This window comes from Carcharodon carcharias, chromosome 18, assembly GCF_017639515.1.
Source record: "Carcharodon carcharias isolate sCarCar2 chromosome 18, sCarCar2.pri, whole genome shotgun sequence".
NCBI lineage: Eukaryota > Metazoa > Chordata > Chondrichthyes > Lamniformes > Lamnidae > Carcharodon > Carcharodon carcharias.
In genome coordinates, this window is record NC_054484.1 from 38,044,909 (window position 1) to 38,065,577 (window position 20,669).

Below are 20,669 nucleotides of genomic sequence, written 5' to 3' on the forward strand. Positions count from 1 at the left end.
GTTGCTGGGTTGAATTCGAATTCCCGTTACAATTCACTACCTTGTTTGACTACAAGTTACTCATCTAAATCCATTTATACTGCATACCGAAAATGGCCTATTCACATGTTCATGTGCAACTGCACACCTCTAAGCTACAAAATTTTTATGTGACCAGTGGGTAAAGTTATACTGCTAATTGACCTGGGTGGAGGAAGGCTGCACTTTTCAAACATCTGATTTATCTAATTTTCAGCCTTCTCACTCCTCCCTCCAGGCTATTTTAATTAAGCTTTAAGGGTACAGCCTGTTTTCTCATGGTCCATGTCATGTTAAAAACGCAGTTTTTAGTTCAACTGACATCTCTTTATCCCTCTCTCTCCATCTTTTTTTTTCTCTTCCCTTCACTATGTGCTGTAGCAGAGCGGGAACCTTACTGTCTATGGTTCAGTGAATGCTGAAGTTAGTTCCCTACATTTTTTACCCATGCTTTAACATGAAGAAATGCAACAATGGTATTGTCATTTGTGTCTTTTAATGTCGTCATTTTTTTTTACTTGAAGCCTCAGCCTCTACAAAAAGGCTGGCCTGCGACTTGATATTTTAACCCTAAGCTGTGCGCTGGACTTGAATTGTGGAGCCTGAGAATGTACAATAGACTTAATTTCCCAGGATACATTAGCATCCTGTAGTTAGTTGTATTGATCATTATTTCAGACCAGTTATTTATAATTTTAAACCAAATTTTAAAAGTTTTATTCAGGTAAAATTTATAATGGGATTTTTTTTTTAAATTGATAGTGTGTATCTGTGTTGAGATAAAATGGCAAGTGTCCAGATTAGACCCCATTTTCAGCTTTTGGCCTTTATTAAGGGGATCAAGTATAAGTAAGGTAGTCTTGCTACAACTTGAGAGGACATTGGTGAGACCACACCTAAAGTACTCTGTACAGCTTTGGTCTCCTTACTTTAAAGGGGGAGTATGCTTGCATTAGAGGCAATTCAGAGGAAGCTCACTGGGCTGATTCCTGGGATGAAGGGGTTGTCTTATGAGAAAAGGTTGAGTAGGTTGGGCCAATACTCATTGAAGCTCAGAAGAATGAGAGGTGATCTTATTATAACATATTAGATTCTTAGGGGGCTTGACAGGGTAGATGCTGAGAGGATGTTTCCCCTCTTAGGGGAATCTTGAACTAGGGATACAGTTTAAAATAAGGGGTCTCACATTCAAGACAGAGATAATGAAGAATTTCTTTTCTCAGAGGGTCATTAGTCTTTGGAATTCTCTTCCACCGAGAGCTATGGTGGCTGTATCATTGAATATGTTCACGACTGAGTTAGGCAGATTTTTTGATCCACGAGGGAGTCAAGGGTTAGAGGGGTGGGGGTGATGGGGATGCAGGAAAGTGGAATTAAGACCACAATCAGATCAGCCATGATCTTATTGAATGGCTCAATGGGCCAAATTGCTGCTACTCTTTCTTATGACATTTTTTGTATTCTATAAGATTCAGAAAAATCATTCAGCTGAGTGGATTGAAAAACGGAAAAAAAATCCTACATAATTTTTAAATTCAATTTTCAAACCAGAAAAACTGTAAAATTCCTAACCAATTATCTCATCCCTGTTTTTGTGATGCTTTGAAAAAGTTGATGTCCTAAACAAGCAACTTAAATTTTGAAAGTAAACAAGTCTTCTTTGAGGAAATGGATAGGAAGGAAAGGCAGGTGCAGAGGGGAACAGGTTGAGGATGAGATTTCTCTCATCCTACCTGCCTTTAGGGCAAATGAATTCAGTGTTAGACATGAGTGAATTTTAAATCTTGTCCAAGACTTTGGAATGTAATTTTTTAACCTTTGGAGTATAATATTGATATCAGCTTTCCTTTTTTTTAAATTTCTTTTTCTGCTTTAATGTTAGGTTTGAAACCAGCTCAGGGCATTTTAACAACTGCACCTGATCTCAAGGATAATCAGAGGATGCCTGCACCTTTCCTAGTTTCTGCTCCTTCTCCAGCTGAATCCTGTGACTCCAACAATAGAAGTGAAAATGAACCTGAAAATGAGGAGACTAGCCAGATCAAGGTAAGTAGCAATGCAGTGTGATATACTATTTCTTCATCAACTGTAGCTGCATTATATTCTCATTTTAAAGTTCTGTGATTTAAATGAAAGGAAAGTTATGTGGGTGCCTTATTTTTAACAAAGGCTGCCCATTTACAAGACTGTTAATAGTATACCCTTGTGGGGCCATATGTAATTACTTGGATGAATTGGCCATAATGTGTTTAGAAGTTTGTGGAAGATTCATCAATGGAGAATTTTATATAAGTGCAAATTGTACATAAAGGTTATTTTCCAAACATTTTTTAACTTATTCACCGGTGAGACAATATCTATTGCCAATTTCTAGTGGGCAAGAAGTGCTGCTGGGTGGTCTTCCTAAACCACTGGAGTCTTTGGTGATGGCGCTGCTGTGGTGATAACTATAGGGAGTTTCAATTTTGACCCAGCAACTATGAAAGAACAGCAATGTATGTCCAAGTCAGGACGAGTTGTGACTTGATGAACAACATGCAGGTGATCACATCCATGTTAATTTTAATCTTGTCATTCTTTGTGGTAATTGTCCCCAGGGTGGGAGATGATGTTGAGGTAAGTTTGGCATGTTGTTGCAGTATGTCCTGCAATACTGCAAAGATAGTGTACCTGTGTTGGGGGGAGTGGATGCTGAGTACAGTGGCACCAATCAAGCAGACTGCTTTGTCCTGGGTGTGTTGAGCTTCTAATAGTTGTTGCAGCTACAGCCATCCAGTGGTCTGCTACTGTTTTCAGCACTGACCCCATGAATATTATTAGATTTGTATTTTATATTTCCTTCCTGGATTAATGTCTCCTTAGCCTTGGAAAGCTGACAAACCTTTTCATATGAATGATGTTGAGGAATTCGCTGACAGGAAGCCTAGGTGCAGTCGGATTACACATTTTATTTATTCCCACTTGGAGATGAAGCCCTTTGCCATTAGGTGGCACCCAAGTAATTCTGACCCCACAGTGTTGACACTAATCATGTCGGCCAATACTTTAAACTTAACGAAGGGAACACTTTTATTGTTATGCTGGTGCATTTTGACAGCTTTCATGTTCCACTTATTTATTTTTGTACCCCAATTCTTTAAATTAGGTAGGTTGACAACATCTCCAATGTTGTCTACTTAGTTTGTATTAAGAGTTTCTCATTTCCAAGCTATCCATATAATCTGTAGCAAAATAAGTGCCATTAATGATGCAAAAATTAGATAGCTGCTCTCTATATCCTCTTAGTTGTCAGTTCAGTTTAGCTAATAGCAATTTTGCTTTGAGTCAGAAGGTTATAAGCCCAAGCCTTAGTCCAGAACTTCAACATGTTGTTTGGCTGACATTTCACTCCAGTACTGAAGAGTTGTTGCATTATTAGAGGAGCAATCTTTTGAGTAAGATGCTAAACTTCGTCCTAGGTCTGTCTGTTCCAGTGGCTCAGTTAGATATTTAAAATCTCATTGTTCAAAGAACAAGCAGTTCTGATATTCCACATGACAACACAAAGTGCTCTGAGATGTTTCTAAAATATGCTTAGATGCTACATAAATGCAATTTTATTCCATTGTTCAAATAAATCATTAACTGAATGAACAATGAAATGGGTTAACTAATAAAGTAAATAGTGTCAACTTCTGGGCTAGGGGAGAAACTTGAAAAAGTATTGTGTTGCTCTTTCACTTGTTGCTCTGTTTTATTTGCAGATTTTGGACGGAATGGTTGATGCTTGTGTCAACACTGATGATGTTGATTTCAAGGTAGTTTGTGTTTCTAAAAAAAAATCAATAAAGTTATTAATTTCTTTCCTTTCTCCACTACAGTTACCCAGTTTCCATGCTGTTCTTTCACCTCTGCAATATGGGTTTGAATTTATCTCAAACTGGTGTGAAGTTTTCTCTCTGTGGGTCCTACGTGAAGTGAGTTCAGTAGTTTCAACTCAGTTCCTACTGGGATTGAGTGCAACACAAACGTTGTCCATATTTCGCTATCCACAGCCAGAGAGGCTATGAGGATTGGTCAAGTGAGAAGAGGAAAACACTCGCACCATTAGTACGCAGATAATCCAACTGTTTATCACTTGGTTTGAACATGGCCTCATTTTGCTGTGTAACGTACCGTGCGATTGAAAAGATAAGCATTTAAAATCTGTCTCTTGTTGATCTATACAGAACTCATTCATAACATTTCATACATAGTTCTCAAAATTGCAAAATAAAGGGTTTTTTTAGTCTAATCAAAGGATAATTGATTAGATTAAGTTCTGTTCTTCTCTATAGGAGACTTTCAAGAAAATAGAGGAAGAGAGGAATGGATTGATAAGTACCATCGAAGACCTGCGTGACAGCTGCAAACAAATAGAAAATGAAAGTCATCTTGAAATTAAAGCATGGAAACAAAGAATCCAAGAGAAAGAGAAACAGTGTGAGGTACCTGTCTAATGTTTATCTTTAAACAAATATCATGAACAGACGATATGAAGCTACAGTGCTGCTTTAGTTTAAAGGAATAAAGCACTTGTTTTGCATCCAATCTATGTAGGATTGCATAAGATATAGAGCATAGAAACAGGCCATGTGGCCGAACCGATCCATGCCAATGTTTATGCTTCACTTGAATCTACTCCCATCTTTTCTCATTCAATCCACCATCGTAACGATCTATTCTCTTCTCATAAGCTTATCTAATTTCTCCTTAAATACCTATGCATGCAAAGATATGTCTGATACGCTGATTGTTATGACTGATGCAGTTGGTAAAGCTGAGTTATTTAAAAATCCCAGAGAGAAAATTTAAACAACTGTCATATCCTATAATTTTATGTGTTATGTTTGAGATGCGACTCTCTCTAAATTCAGGAATCAGACCATCAGTTCTTGAGGTTTTACATGAAACTAAATGAAACATTTTATTAATTTACAGAGGTTAAAATATGTATACACTGGCTACAAATTACTTCTATCATAACTTCTAACAAATTCCCAAACTAATCTCCATTAAAGCAACAGCAATCCATAGACTTAAACAAACACCAGATAAAGCATTTTCACCTTACAAATTCAAAATGAGGTTCTTTTCACTTTTGTTCCTGTGGAGAGAGTTGGAGGCTTCCAGCTGCCTTTTGATCTCACATTGCCTCTGCTCTGCACACCCGAAAACTGCTCAAGTTATACCTACCACCACCCACTGAATGTAACTCATTGCATCACTAGCTTTTTCATAGTACTAATTTTATTAGTAATATAAACATATAGCTTGGTATCTGCTAGATAGGTGTTAGTTTTAACCCTATTTCTTGAATGCTCTATTCATAAAATGCAAATGCACGTTATCTCTCTTACACATCAAAACTAGGACACATCGAAGCACCCAGACTAGCTTTAATCCAATTAGGACACAGCTGCAGAGTAAACCTCTATTTTAAAAGAAAAATATTTTCCAATAATATATACATTAATAGCTTCATGACACTGATTACAATATTTTAAGTTAAAAGCAGGTGGAAATTCTTGTTTTTGACAATATTATTAATCAATGAGCATGTTGGAATGTGAATAATTACTTTATTTAAATACTCATCCATGTTTAGGTACATTTACTGGTTTAAGGAATTTCTCCACTATGAAATGAGGCTTCATATCACTCCAACATCCAAATGCCACAAAATACATTTGTTAAGGTTACATTTGTGTCACACAAGTGTCAGACAATGTCAGCTCCAACAAGACAAAGTCTAATCAACTCCCCTTGACATTCAATGGCATCACTATCACTGAATTCTCCCCAGCCAATATGTTGGGGGTTACCATTAACCAGAAACTGAACTAGAACAGCTGCATAAATACTGTGGCTATAGAAGTAAGTCAGAGACTTGGAATTCTCAGTGAGTAATTCATAATCTGACTCCCCAAAGTCTGGCCGCCATTTGCAAAGCACAAGTCAGGAGTATGTTGGAATACTCTCTACTTGCTTGGATGCATTTAGCTCCAACAATGCTCAAGAAGCTCGGTATCATCTGGGACAAAGCAGCCTGGTTGATCAGCATTCCCTCCAGCACCTTAAACATTTACTCCCTCCACCACTGACACACAGTGATAGCAGTGTGTACCATCTACAAGTTGCACAGCAGCAACTCATCAAGCCTCCGTTGACAGCAGCTGCCAAACCCGCAACTTCTACCACCTAGAAGAACAAGGGCAGCAGACACATGGGAACATCACAACTTGGAAGTTCCCCTCCAAGCCATACATCATCCTGACTTGGAACTATATTGCAGTTCCTTCACTGTCACTGGATCAACACCCTGGAACTCCCTCCCTAACAGCATTGAGAGTGTACATACACCACATTGACTGCACCGGTTCAAGAAGGCAGCTCACCACCACAACCTCAAGGACAGCAAATGCTGATGTTTCCAGCAATGCCCACATCACAAAATAATAATAACAAACGTGAGTTTCAAGATGGGAGCACATTCCTTTTCTCTTGTGCAGATTTTCTAATATGACAGATAACATCCTGATGGGGTTGATTTTAACTCTAAGTCATCTTAACCTGCAGGCAATTGAGGCAACCATACAAACCATGCAGGGGCCTGATTAATTTATTTAAATCGAGGTCCTGTTACATGAGTTGGATTCTGATTGAATTTTAATCTGAGCCTAAATAGGAGAGACTCTGAACGATTTTGTTATGATCTTGGTCTAGATCAGTAACTTTTTTTTAAAAGAAGAAATCCAAAATCCCTGTTATTTACTGAAAGAGTGAAGCCACAAGATTTCATGATTTAAAACTAAAGACATTTTATTATACAGGAGCCAAACAAGGCAAACACTATAAAACAAAAACAGAATTACCTGGAAAAACTCAGCAGGTCTGGCAGCATCTTCTCCGCCGATGCTGCCAGACCTGCTGAGTGTTTCCAGATAATTCTGTTCTTGTTTTGGATTTCTAGCATCCGCAGTTTTTTTGTTTTTATTAAGGCAAACACTATATACTATCTTGGGTAGCCACCTTTATTCTAAAACCTAGAATCAACATAAGTTAAAAATGAATCAGGCAAATTGCAGTCGATTATGAACTATAAATTACACATTATATGGCAGATACAACTAAGACAGATCTTACGAATTGGCTCAACAGTCCACTCTACATATACATCATCATCTTGGTCACAAAATCTTTCAAAACCCCATCTTCCTCACAAAGAATTTCAGCTCCTCCTTCTAGAATTTAGCCTGATCACCAGCCAACAGCAGCGCACAACTAACTCGAGTTCCACGGGCACCGTCTCACCAAAAATGACTTTTATCTTCATAACCTCCTCAACTCTGCATATGACTGCATAGATCCACCATGTTATCTTGAAGTAACAGCAACAGTTGCAGAAACTGTATAATTGCCTATTCTCAGCTTCTGGATCTAGCCTCCATCTTCTTCAGCCTGCCTGTACTACACCACTGGGATCATCATCTGAGCTCTGATGGCTCTGTATCCTTTTATATGGTTTCAACCAGGTTCAGCTTCCCCAGAAGTTTTGGTTTCCAATCTCCGTTTCGGTCATAGTCTCCTTAGAAACTGAAAGGGTTTGTTTCTTTTCTCTGTTTCCCTTTTCAGTTTTCCTTTCCAATTAATAATTGTCTCAAAAATTATAAGTTTTGAAACCACAGACTCCATCACACTATACCCGAGCATTCATCTTGAGAAATTGGTCAACAACATTTAAATATGGCCTTGCGGCTAGAATCGGCTGATGGCTTCCTAGTGTTGCTGGTGGACAGGATATTAACTTGCCAAAGTGGTAGAGTAACAGTTCTCTTACTGAACTAACCATCCAGAGAACATGAATTCAAATCCTGCCATGGCAATTTGAGAATTTAAATCAGTTCTTTTCAAATATCTGCTATCGGTATCATAAAGTGGGTGAATCATTATATAAACCCAACTGGTTCACTATGTCCCTTAGGGAAGAAATGTACTGTCCTTATCTAACCTGACTATTCTTTGTTACATTAACGTGCCTTAATCTAAACCTGTACTGAAACTATTTATTTCTATACAATGGGCCTTATGATCCTTATTCTTTCTATAAATGAAAGGAGAAAAAGATAGCATTAATATATTGCCTTTCATGACCTAAGGATGTTCCAAAGCATTCTACAGCTCATACAGTACCTTTGAAGTGCAGTCATTGTTGTAATGTAGAGAAACATGGCAGCCAGTTTGTGCATAGCTAGCTCCCACAAACAGGCATGACAAAAATGGCCAGATAATGTGTTTTGGAATTGTTAGTTGAAGGAGCAATAGAGCCAAGACACCATGAAGAATATTCCTGTCTTGTCTTTGAATAGTGCCATGAGATCTTTTATGTCCACCTGAGAGGAAAGGCTGGGCCTTGGTTTAATGTCTTATCTGAAGGAAAGATTTGTGCAAAATTGTGCTATTTTATGGGATTGAATTTTACACGGGGGGCAGTGGGGACCCACATCCCCCCCCTCCCCCGGCAAGAAAAGTTGGAGGTGAACCTACCTTCGTTTGGCCAGCTCACCACGCAGCCATTTAACAGCCATCGGGCCACCCCCTGCTTGGGAGGAAGAACCACTTCCGAGAGCTGCCAGCCAATTAAATGGTTGGCAGTGCTCTGGTCCCAGCAGTGGCACCAGGAGTGGTGATCACTGCTGGGACTGCTGTCAATCCTGAAGAAGACATTCACAATGGAACCCAGACTTTAAGGTATGTCAAGAGTCTCACCGGGCCCAAATTAGCAAGCCCAAGTGAGGAGGTAGGGGCCAGAGCATGTACTGGGCAGTGGAGGAAGGGAAGTGGGGTTTGGAAGACCTTAGAGGAGAGGAGGGCCCTCTGATGGGCACAAGAGACCCAAAAGGAGGCACCTCACCTTGATGGCCACCAGCCTGATCAGTGAAACCTGCCAGACTGCAAACTTGGCATGGGCCTCTCTCTTATCGCAGGTAAAATCCAAGCAGCAGAGGGAGGATGCCCTTAAGTGACCATCAGTTGGCTTTTATGGGCCTCAATTGGTCCAAAGTCAGGCTGACCTCCTGACGCCTCCCACACTGTTGGTACAATTGCAAGGGGTCAGATGGGTATGTGTCAGAATGGCACCCATGGCATGGCGCCCAATTCTAAGGCCCCCATCTCCCCACTTGCCAACCTGCCAAAAATCCAGCCCAAGGTGTTTATCCGTGCCTCCTAAGGAACTGTGTTGAGACTGCCACACCTATTTCATGGAGTACTCTTAGAATCAGCCAAAAGTGAGTGGAGAGTCGATCTGGGCTGGAGAAAGATCTATTTGCCGTAATTAAAGAACAATGATCCTCACAATTTAAATTTTAATATCCCTAATATAAAAATGTGCTTTTAATAGAAGAAACTGTTTTTAGTAAGCATTTGGAAATTTGAAACATAGGTTCAAGCAGCTGTAATAAATGTAATGAGCCAGTGAAAGGGCTTAATATCAAAATAGATTTTCTGGAATTGTTAATGAAAACACATCCGCTATTTCACATGGCTAAGTTATCAAAGACTGCAAAGTGCTGCTTGGTATCAATATTTAATTTTGTTTTTCTGTCTTAACCATCCATTAAATCCATTAACCTATCTAACAATTTATTTCAATTGGATACCATTTGGAATGTATGGATTTAATGGCCTGGACAATTATCTGAGTTTTATATGCATGCAGAGCAATGTTTTAAAGATAATTTTCAGCTCTTTTCTGTAATCAAATAAACATAATGAAAAGAATTTAAAGCTTACATTGGAAAGTTTTCACAGTTTCTTTTTTAATTATTTTCATCACTAGCATCATTTTGTGCATTGTCTTGCACAAGATTAGCAGAAACTAACTGCAATTATTGCTAAATATTAAAAGTTAAAAAGATTAAACTAGATGGTTGGTCAGATAATTGCAGTACTATAAGACTAAATTTTATATCCTTTATATTTGATCTTCGTCTTAGCCTACAGAGATCCCGTACCTATGAGGCATGGATTTATTGTGCTCCCAGATCACTGCCATGCCTCCATGAGCTAATCACTTTGAACAGCAATTTTTAGTAAGCATTTGGAAAGGGTGAATGCTTTTTTGCCTCGCTTTTGTGGAACGCAACCTGGCTTGCAGTCAGGATTTGGACATCCGGCCCAACAAGAGATCAAACCCATTCCTCCTACGATTGTAGTGCTATTTGTTGGTCCTACAGTGCATTTCTCCTCTCGTGTAGCTTTTTGGTGCTTATTTCGGAATATTTTGTTTCTGCAGGAATGAAAAATTTCCACCATTTGTGGAATTCTGACTTTGGGATCGAGGAATTAGGCCCTTTTGATATTTTTTCTGACCTTCGTCTCCACAGACCTGTATTTGAAATATACCTCTAAACATTTTAAAAGAGCACAATTTGTCTCAGCTTATGAATGCAACATCAGAAAGGGAACAGGTTTGCCATTGATTCTGACAGATGGTGTTGAATTTGTGCGGTGTTGAATTTGTGCAGTGTTGCCTGCCCTTGACCGCCTATGCAATATATTGACTGTGTGGCTTAGTCAGACATGATGCTGGAGCGCGAGATGCTGGGTGAGGAGGGAGGGATCAAATGCGGCATGTGAATGTCACAAAGCACACGGGCAGTTCTGAGATCAAATGTGGCCTGGTGTGCAAGGCAGCTGGACAGGTGGGATATCACTGAGCATGTCTGCTGACTAGGAAGAAATCAGATAGCTAGCAGCCGACTTCCAGAGTCCGCAGTTCACAAGCACCGTGCGAAGGTACGACGTGCAACTTTAATTTCCCCTTTCTCCCTGCTACTGGTACCTGCTGTCCAGGTCAAGCCACCTGGCAAACTTTTTTTCTCTCTCTCCCCAATGACCCCAGACTCCCTTTGGGCAAAAACTCCCTTTCAGCCTGTTGTGTACCCGTGGCCTAAAGGCCTCTCTGTCTCTTGGACCAGCATGTGTGAATTTAGGGGTGGGAGACAGTCTTGCTGAACTTTTGTGTGCCAAACTTGTTTTCTTGCTTATAAAGCACCAAATAGTAGGCCTTTTCTCTACTTGTGCCCTAATCCCTGTATTCTCTAACGCTGCTTAACTTCATTGACCAGCAAGGAAAGTTGAACATGACTGCTTTATTGAAAATTAACATGAACAATTGTTTTGACAGAAGACATAGCGCACCCAATTTACAATTTTGTTTTAGCAAACTTTCTGAAACGAGGCAAAAATGTAGCTTACATTAATTTGGAGATTGTGGCTACCACAATATGTTTGGAAAAATCAGTTAAGTGATTGAAAGTTCTTATATACATAACAACAATTATTTATGAAGGGGTTTTAAGATAAAACATCCCTAGCTGCTTCACAGGAGCATGAAAAATATTATAAGATAAAACCAAGCCACAGAAGGAGATCTTAGGTCAGATGACCAAAAGCTTGGTCAAAGAGGTAGGCTTTAAGGACTCTCTTAAAAGAGGAAAGCAAAGTAGAGAGGCAGAAAGATTTAGGGAGGGAATTCCAGAGTTTAGGGCCTTGCCAGCTGAAATCACAGCCACCAATAGTGGAGCGAATAAAATCAGGGATGCTCAAGAGGCCAGAGTTTAAGGAGTGCAGATATCTCAGAGGGTTCTGGAGCTCGCAGAGATTATAGAGATAGAGAGGAGCAAGGCCACGGAGGGATTTGAAAACAAGGATGAGAATTTTAAAGTGGAAGTATTGCTTAACCAGGACCCAGTGTAGGTCAGTGAGCACAGGGATGATAGGTGAATAGAACTTGGTGTGATTAAGGATACAGGCAGAGTTTTGGATGTCCTCAAATTTACAGAGGGTAGAATGTGGGAGGCTGCCCAGGACTGTGTTAGAATAATCATAGATGAGGGTTTCAGCAGCACTTGAGCTGAGGCAGGGGTGGAGATGAGCAGTATTACAGAGGTGGAAATAGGCAATATTGATGATTACTCACATATGTGGTCATAAGCTCATCTTGGGGTCAAAACGGACTTGCTCAGCCTCAGAGAGGGATGAAATCAATGGCTTTGGAACTCATTTGGCATGGGGACCAAAGACAATGGTACTGGTCCACAGTCTTGATGATAGTAGAAGGTAAACAAAGGGAAAATTAATGTCCTATTTGAAGTTTAATAATTTCACCCATTTGAAGTCATTTAGAAACATTTCCACTCACTACAGATCATAAAAGTACTATAATTACATTATTTCATAATTATTTCACAATTTTTGACCATTAATTTTCAGACCTTTGTTTTCGGCCACTCTCATCCTTAGTTTCTGCAAGAACGTTCACATTTCAATTACAGATTATTTTTAATGTATTTATTTAAAAGGCAATTTTCTCACCCCTCAGAGCCTTCAGCAAGAAATTGTAACCAACCAGCATCAACTCCAGGAGGAATCTTGCAAGCTCTTCCAGGAGCAGAAAAATCATCAGATACAGTTATTGAAAGTCAAAGAACAAATTAGAGTCAAAAGATCTCAATTTGAAAGGTACCATAGCATTTAAATAGAATGCAGTTGTGCATTGGTTGTAACAATTATCACTTTTACAATTTGAGCTGTCTCCCAACTTTCTTTGCCTCTATGTGTGGCTTATGTAAATGGAAGTAGCATGCCACAAAATTAATGATTACTCTTCCACACCAGCTTGCAATATATAGCCCTGTCTCTCTCTACTGAAAGGTGGAAAATGCTTTGCTGTCAGATCAGGTAGTTCAAGCTAAAATTAGTAAATTAAGTTTATTTATAAGACTCATAATTACATAGAAACAAAAGACTACAGATAATCAACAATGCAGTGATTGAATTATGCAACTTTATTCTGTCTCAGAAAAATGAAAAGAGCCTTTTTCAGGATCACTTAACTGAGACTTGAATGAATGTTATATGAGGGCTTCTTTGCCCCACAGAATTGTCTTGCCATCATGATAAGGGAAATAGATGTTGCAACAAATAACACTGTAGGGTAGGGAAAACTAATAGCAAATATATTCTTTCCAGGCAAGTTATTGACTACATCATCTCAAAAGTCCCCTCAGTAATCATATGAACTTGTTATTAAGCCACTTGATTTTTCAAACAAAAAGTGTGTTACATAGACCGACAATACTTGATGAATTGTAATTGTTTTTAACACCTGACTTACACATCTGTGGTTTGCCACTAATTTATTATAATCTAGATTTGCATGCCCACTTTTTCCTGACAGAATTATACAGTGGGGGCTACCTTGAAGCTGAATTGTGTACTTGTTGATGTTACTAGCTGCAGGAAGAGGGAGCAATGCATAACTTGTGCAACTCCCCAAACTTCAGTGAAATGACTTCCATGTTCCTGCCCATATGAAATTGTTCACATTGGAGTGAACAGGGTTGACAGATTAAATTGCCTGTCCTTATTCTGTGTTTTGTTATTTAACTAAATATGGATTTTCATTCACATTGAGCGTCTTACAAAGAGTAAGTCCCTGCACACTGAGTGAACTCACCGTGTTTTGTGTCACTCTTTCCCATCTCGGCACCAAAATTGTGTGTTTTACAGTAAAAGTAAAGGCTTTTTCAACTGGGTTTCCAGGTATCATCAAGATTGGTTTCAGAGTGGTATTTGTCTCCCCCCTTAAACTGTTCATTACCTTCCTGTCTCTTTACTACTTCTGAACAATTATTTCCACCCCCACTCCACACAGATCTTCAGTACTTTCCATGCCAACAATTCACTATGTATTGCTGAAAAAAACATTTTGTCGAAGCTTTTCATCTTGCACTCATCAGGACAATCGCAAGAATACCACTGTCAGGGGAAGGAACAACTTTATACTTGAACTACGCTGTTGATATCCCGAATTTGACCTTTGTTGTACCTCTATCTCAGGTATACAAATAGTCATTTGGTAGCACAGAACTTGAATATTGCTGAAACAAAGACCAAACAGCAGATGGTGAAATTTGAACTCAATAAAAATCTGGATGATGACATCTGGTTCACTGATGTCCTTTAGGGAAGGAAATCTGCCATCCTTACCTGGTCTGGCCTGCATGCTTCATCAGGGAGAGGGAAACTTGTGAACTTCTGGCCTAAATGTGACTCCACAGCAATGTGATTGACTCTTAAATACCCTCAAGGGCAATTAGAGATGGGCAATAAATGTTGGTGTAGCCAGTGACGCCCACATCCCACGAGTGCATAATAAAAAATAATTTTTTAAAAACCTTGGAATTCTGCAGTTGTTCTCCATTTAACTAATACTCTGCTTTTTTATTCTTCCTACCAAAGTGAACAACTTCATATCTTCCCACATTGACCTCCATCTGCCAGATTTTTGCCCACACACTCAACCTATCTCTCAACCCTCAACTCAATCTGTCTGCAACCTCCTTATGTCTGCTTTACAACATATTTTCCTACCTATCTTTGTTTCATCTGTAAATTTAGCTACCATGCCTTTGCTGTACTCATCTAAGTCATTGATGTAAATTGCAAAAAGTTGAGGCCTCAGAACGGACCCCCCTGGGACTCCGCTTGTTACATCCTGCCAATCAGAAAATAACCCATTTATGCTTGCTCTCTGTTTTCTCCCAGCCAGCTAATCTTTTCTCCATGCTAATATGTTACCCACTACACCATGAGCTTTTATTTTCTGCAATAACCTTTGATGTGGCACCCTATCAAATGCCTTCTGGAAATCTAATTACAGTACATCAACAGACTCCCCTTTATCCACGGTGCAAGTTACTCCTTCAAAGAACTCCAATAAATTGGTTAAACATGAGTTCCCTTTCTCAAAAAAACAGTGCTGACTCTTCCCAATTACCTTGAGTGCCCAGCTATATCCTCCTTAATGATTGATTCTAGTACCTTTCCCACGTCAGGCAGACTGGCCCATAGTTTCCTGTTTTCTGCCTCCCTCTCTTCTTGAATAGAGGGGTTATTTTTGCTACTTTCCACTCTGATGAAACTTAACATCAATGCATCTACTACTTCGTTAAGACCCTAGGATGAGATCCATCAGCACCCAGAGGCTTGTCAGCCCGCAGCAACAGCAGTTTGTTCAGCAAGGCTTTTCTAGTGATTGTAATTTCACTAAGTTCCCCTCTCCCTTCTACCTCTTGATTTACGGCTATCACTGGAATGTTTTTTTGTATTCTCTATCGTGAAGACAGAAGCAAAATATTTGTTCATTTCATCTGCCATTTCCTTATTATCTACTATGACTCTCCATTCTCACCCTCTAGATGACCAACACTCACTATACTTACTCTTTTCCTTTTTAAATACCTGAAGAAGCACTTGCTATCCGTTTTTACATTTCTAGCTAGCTTCCTGTCATACTCCTGATTTCTTTCTCCTGATTAAACTTTTAGTAATTCTGCTATACTTTATATTCTGACCAATCATCTGACCCGCCGCTCATCTTTACACAGTTATGTGCTTGTTCCCTAAGTTTGATGCTGTCCTTAATTTCCTTAGCTAACCAAAGATGGTGGCTCCTCCCTTTAGAATATTTCTTTATAGAAGGAATATGCTTATTCTGAAATATCCCCTTAAATGTTTCCCACTGCTCCTCTATTGATCTGTCCTCTAGCCTAGTATCCCAGTTCACTTCAGCTAGCTCAGCTCTCATGCCCACATAGTTGCTCTTATTTAAGTTTAAAGTACTAGTCTTAGGCCCACATTTCTCTCTTTCAAACTGGATGTAAAATTCAATCATATTGTGGTGGCTGCTACCTAGGGGCGCCTTTACTCTGAGTTCATTAATTAATCCAGTCATGTTATATATTTCAAAAATAGTTAGTTGTGAAGCATTTTGTAACATGCTGAGGTCATAGAAAACACTGTATGAATGCAACTTCTTGCCTTATATCTTCTGACAGCCCATTATTCATTAGCCAATCCTCCATAGCTTTACACTTCTTCTCATTGAGTTCTCTGCCCAAAGGCAGGTCTGACCCACAGCTCCATGATCTCCAGCCTGAGTAGGGCAAGGAGGCAGATCCTGAATTCACTCCAGGTGAAACAGGGATCAAGCCCTGTGCTGTTGGCACCAATCTGATCCACACTGGCTGTCCAACCAGTGATCCAACCGGCTCCCCAAGGAGTCTAAGTTAGTGCAGAAACATACACTTTTACATGCATGTTATAGTCTGCAGCTACGGATAATGATGGTAGAGGTTCCAATTTCTTTCCATCACATGACTGACCAGGTATCTTTCCCGCAATTAATGCCTGCTATTGATGTATGTTGGAAGGATTTGCAAGATGATATTCAACCTCTTTGGCTGCATTGTGAACACACTTTCCTTGGCCATCAAGTCTTGGAGTCCAACTCTAACTCCAAGCTCCTGGCTCACAAACACAAAGAACATAAAAAAATAGGAGCAGGAGTAGACCATCTGGCCTATTGAGCTGCGCCACCATTTATATAATCATGGCTGTAGATTTTAATTCCATTTTACATTTTACACCCCACTCCCCATGTCCCTTAATTCCCTGAGAGACCAAAAATCTGTTTATCCCAGCTTTACATGTATTCACCGATGCAGTATCGACAACCCTCTGGAATAGACAACTCCAAAGATTCACACCCCTTTGAGTGAAGTAATTTCTCCTCATCGCAGTCCTAAATGATTGGCCCCTTAGCCTGAAATTGTGCCCTGGATTTTAGACTCCTCAACTAGAGAAAGTAACCTTTACCCTGTAAAGCCCCTCCAGAATTTTGTAGGTTTCAATGATATCGCCTCTCATTCTTTTAAACTCCAGAGAATATAAGCTCAATTTACTCAGCCTCTCATAGGCCAGTCAATGCAAGTATATCCTTTCTTAAATGTGGTGACCAAAACTGCACACAGTATTTCAGAGGTGGTCTCACCAAAACCCTGTGCAATCGCAGCAACATTTCTTTATTCTTGTACAGCAATCCTGTTGGAATAAAGGCCAACGTGCCATTTGCCTTCCTAATTGCTTGCTGCACCAGCATGCCAACTTTCTGCATGCCTTGTACAAGCACACCTTAGTCTCTTTAGACATCAACACTTGCAAGTTTCACACCTTTAAAAAAAAATTCTGCTTTTCTATTCTTGTGACCAAAATGAATAACTTCACACTTCCCTACATTATTCTTCATCTGCCACCTGTTCCCTACTCACTTAACCTGTCTATATCCCATTGCAGCTTCTCTGTGTCTTCTCCACAGCTTAGTTTCCCACCTAGCTTGGTATTATCAGCAAACTTTGATGCATTACTCTCTTTTTCTTCATCCAAGTCATTAATATAGATTGTAAATAGCTGAGGCCCCAGCACTGATACTTGTGGCACTCCACTATTTGCTGCCTACCAGCTTGAAAGGGCCCCATTTATGCCCCACCCCACATCTCTGCTTTATATTTGTTAACCAATCCTCTATTCATGCTAAAATATTACCCCCAATTCCATGAGCCCTTAACTTGCCTACTAACCTTTTGTGTTGCACCTTATCAAATGCCTTTTAGAAATTCAGGTACACTACATCCCCTGGTTCCCCTTTATCGACCCTACAAGTTATATCCTCAAAAAACTCCAATAAATTTGTCTCTAACAGGATTTCCCTTCAGTTAAACCATGTTAACTTCTAATCATTCTATGCTTTGTATCAACAATTCAAAAAGTGTAACTTTTGTAAAAGAGTTCTCTCACAGGGTATCTGAAACCTGTGTGAGCAAGACAAGCAATTGTAGATCTGCACAAGAAATAGACTGAAGAAGCAGCAATGAACAACACGATCAGAACTAGGAAGTATCAGTTAAGATACTTAATTCAATGTCAAATTGGGTACAGAAAATAAAGAGAGGGAAAGGAAGTTGAGAATTGAATTGAGAGAGCAATTGGAGAAAGAAAAAGGTTAAAAAAAATGAAGCAATGAGATTCCACAAAGTTAATTTTCAGTGTCAGAGAGGTTGTTTATAAGTAATTAAGTGATATTAGTAATTGGCTAGCTTTATTCTTTCATGCAATGTGGCTAGGTCATTTCAGAGGGCAGTTAAGAATCAACCACATTACTGTGGGTCTAGAGTCACATATTGGCCAGACCAGGCAAGGATGGCAGATTTCCTTAGCTAAAGAACATTAGTGAACCAGATAGGTTTTTATGACAATCGATGATAGTTTCATGGTCACCTTTACTGAGACTAGCTTTATATTCCGGATTTATTAACTGAATTCAAATTCCACCAGTTGCCGTGGTGAGATTTGAACCCATGTCCCCAGACCATTAGCCTGGGTCTCTGGATTACTAATCCAGCCACATTACCACTATGCCATTATCTCCCCATAAAACATTACTCATACTGGAATGGACAAGCCCTAACTTATTTCGCCGAATTTAGTACATATCTATGAGCTAAGTATAGCAACTTCGCACTGCTCCATACTTTTGAATGGGGAAACAAACATTAAGATGCCAGTTTTGGGAAGCTTTTGAAGGAGCAGCACATCTCGGAGAACAACTTCCAGATTTTTCATTTAACTGCATAGTTACCAGAAATTACTGTCTGACTTAAATAATCTGTACTGGGAAATTAAAAAGGTTTCCCGTACCCAATGTGAAACTTGACTGTGACAAAAATTAAACAATTTTATCAATGTTTCATTTATTTTTCTTTTTACCACAGCATACATGGGATTAAATCCCAGGTTTACTCTCTCAAAATGTCCACCTTGTTTTGATCCAGTATCTGCATAATATAGATTTTTTGTCTGTGATGGATATGGATATAGCTGCATAGATATTTTGTCGAGTAAAGTAAAGAGTAAAGGATTGTAAAATGGCAGCGTGCTCAATTGTTGATCAAACTAAGTAGGAATGCAGGGAAGCCTGAATATTGGAGTTAAAATCAGAATGTCATGCAGGTGATGTGAAGGTTTGACAATTCTTCTACAGAAATAATTTCAGAATGAGTTGTATGTAAGCCTTGTGTTTTAAAATTAAATGATTTGAACAGATCAGATTTAAAACCCTCCTTGCAGTAACTGAGACAAAGCCGGGGTTAACAATAAGCCAACTATTGTTAACAAAAAACGGGAAATAAATAATTCATTATCTTACTTCAGAGGAGTAGGATATTGTCTGCCTCAAACGTAGTCTTAGAAAAGGGTTTGGTTGACAAGCCCATCCATGAATCCCTGAACATAGAAAAGATTTGAGGAAGGAAAAGCTGCCCTACTTCCTACGAGAAAAAGCATAACAGGATGCATGTAAAGTCAGTTCAGTTAGATCTCGGAGGAGAGTCTAGCCTAGCGAGATTTAATCCAACAATTCATGCTACCAGTCATTTGTTACTAAAATATTTGCAGAATCTAACTATTAATATAACCTAGCTAAAAATTCAAGTCTGGAGCTCTTTCAACTGACAAAATAATGCAAGCGACAGAGGTGTTAGTTAGAGGTCATTTCAAAATTCAGGGGTTTTTTTTAAATAAACTTAAATTATGATGAAGAAATTCATTGCATCTTTCTCTCCGCTTAATGCACATTCTGAAATTTACAGATCAGGAAGAACTACAAATACGTGAGTAATTAGTAATCTGGTCTTTTTCTCTAACACTATAGAATTTTCAATTGAGTGAGGCGGTGGGCAAGCCCGCAATTATCTGACACCGGTTAGCATGCTAGTTTGCTGGCATGTTCCCACCTACAAGCCATTTGGAATACGCCAGTTTGGGTGAGAAATGGCTGCCCACCTACAAATGGTGTTTGAAATCTTCCAATTGGCAAGTGGGTTGCCCACAGTGGTTAGACCCCAGCCAGGGGACGGAATGGCCTCCTGCTGTCGGATAAGGGGACAGTGCTCCAGTTAACTTTTTAAACCATCCCATCCCAACCCCTGCAGCCACGACTTGTAACTGGCCACTGGCACCTTGGCAATTGTGGTCAGTTTTTAATTGCAGAAATTTTATAAGTTTTAAGAGGTCACCTTCATCTTGAAGCTCTCTCTGCCACAGTGGAGCTGCTGCTGTTTCAATGGTTATTGGTCCTCCAGCCATGGGAAAAACACCCACCCACCCACCACCACCCCCCCCCCCCCCCCCCCCCAACTCTGCCATCCTTAATTGGATTGCAAATACACACCTGTCCACTGATCACTGATTAGCATCTCTTCAAAAATCGGAACCCAACATTGGGGCCCCAAGCCAAAACGAACATCCAGCTCATACCTTCTGTTTAAAAAGCCTCTGTTTCTAAAAGAAAACCTGACCCAAATTTGGTGGAAAGAAGTTTTTGAAATTTGACCCTGAGCTCTCTAAGATAAATAAGCAGAAATTGCTAAAAGCTAAAGAGAAAAACGTCAATGGTTCAGTTGCTGAATGGTGCAACCTAGGACAATAATTAAATGGCACAGTGAGATTAGTTTTGAATTTTCTAGCAAAAAGCCAACGCAAGCAAGGTGGGCAAAAAGGCCACTCTCTGGGACAATTAAAAGCTCACTGTCCTTGGAAGAATTATTTATTTCAGCCAGTTGCTAATTTTTGCCCAATGATGTAAGTGTGATGACTTTGAAAGTCATGGTGTCCCAGATATATACCCCAGGTACAAGGCTGTTAAATATATTTATATGAATATATAG

At 39.5% G+C, this 20,669-nt stretch overlaps 1 protein-coding gene across 6 annotated transcripts in view; it reads left to right on the forward strand.

Annotated features, from left to right (window-relative positions):
- The window catches only part of LOC121290638 (E3 ubiquitin-protein ligase DZIP3-like), a 126,836-nt gene that overhangs the window by 76,263 nt on the left and 29,904 nt on the right, over positions 1 to 20,669 (forward strand). For all 6 annotated transcript variants that reach the window (XM_041211342.1, XM_041211346.1, XM_041211347.1 and 3 more), the window contains 4 exons: positions 1,901 to 2,064; positions 3,762 to 3,815; positions 4,335 to 4,484; positions 12,425 to 12,564. In XM_041211342.1, the coding sequence (XP_041067276.1) occupies positions 1,901 to 2,064; positions 3,762 to 3,815; positions 4,335 to 4,484; positions 12,425 to 12,564 (508 nt within the window). The remainder of the gene's footprint in view (positions 1 to 1,900; positions 2,065 to 3,761; positions 3,816 to 4,334; positions 4,485 to 12,424; positions 12,565 to 20,669) is intronic.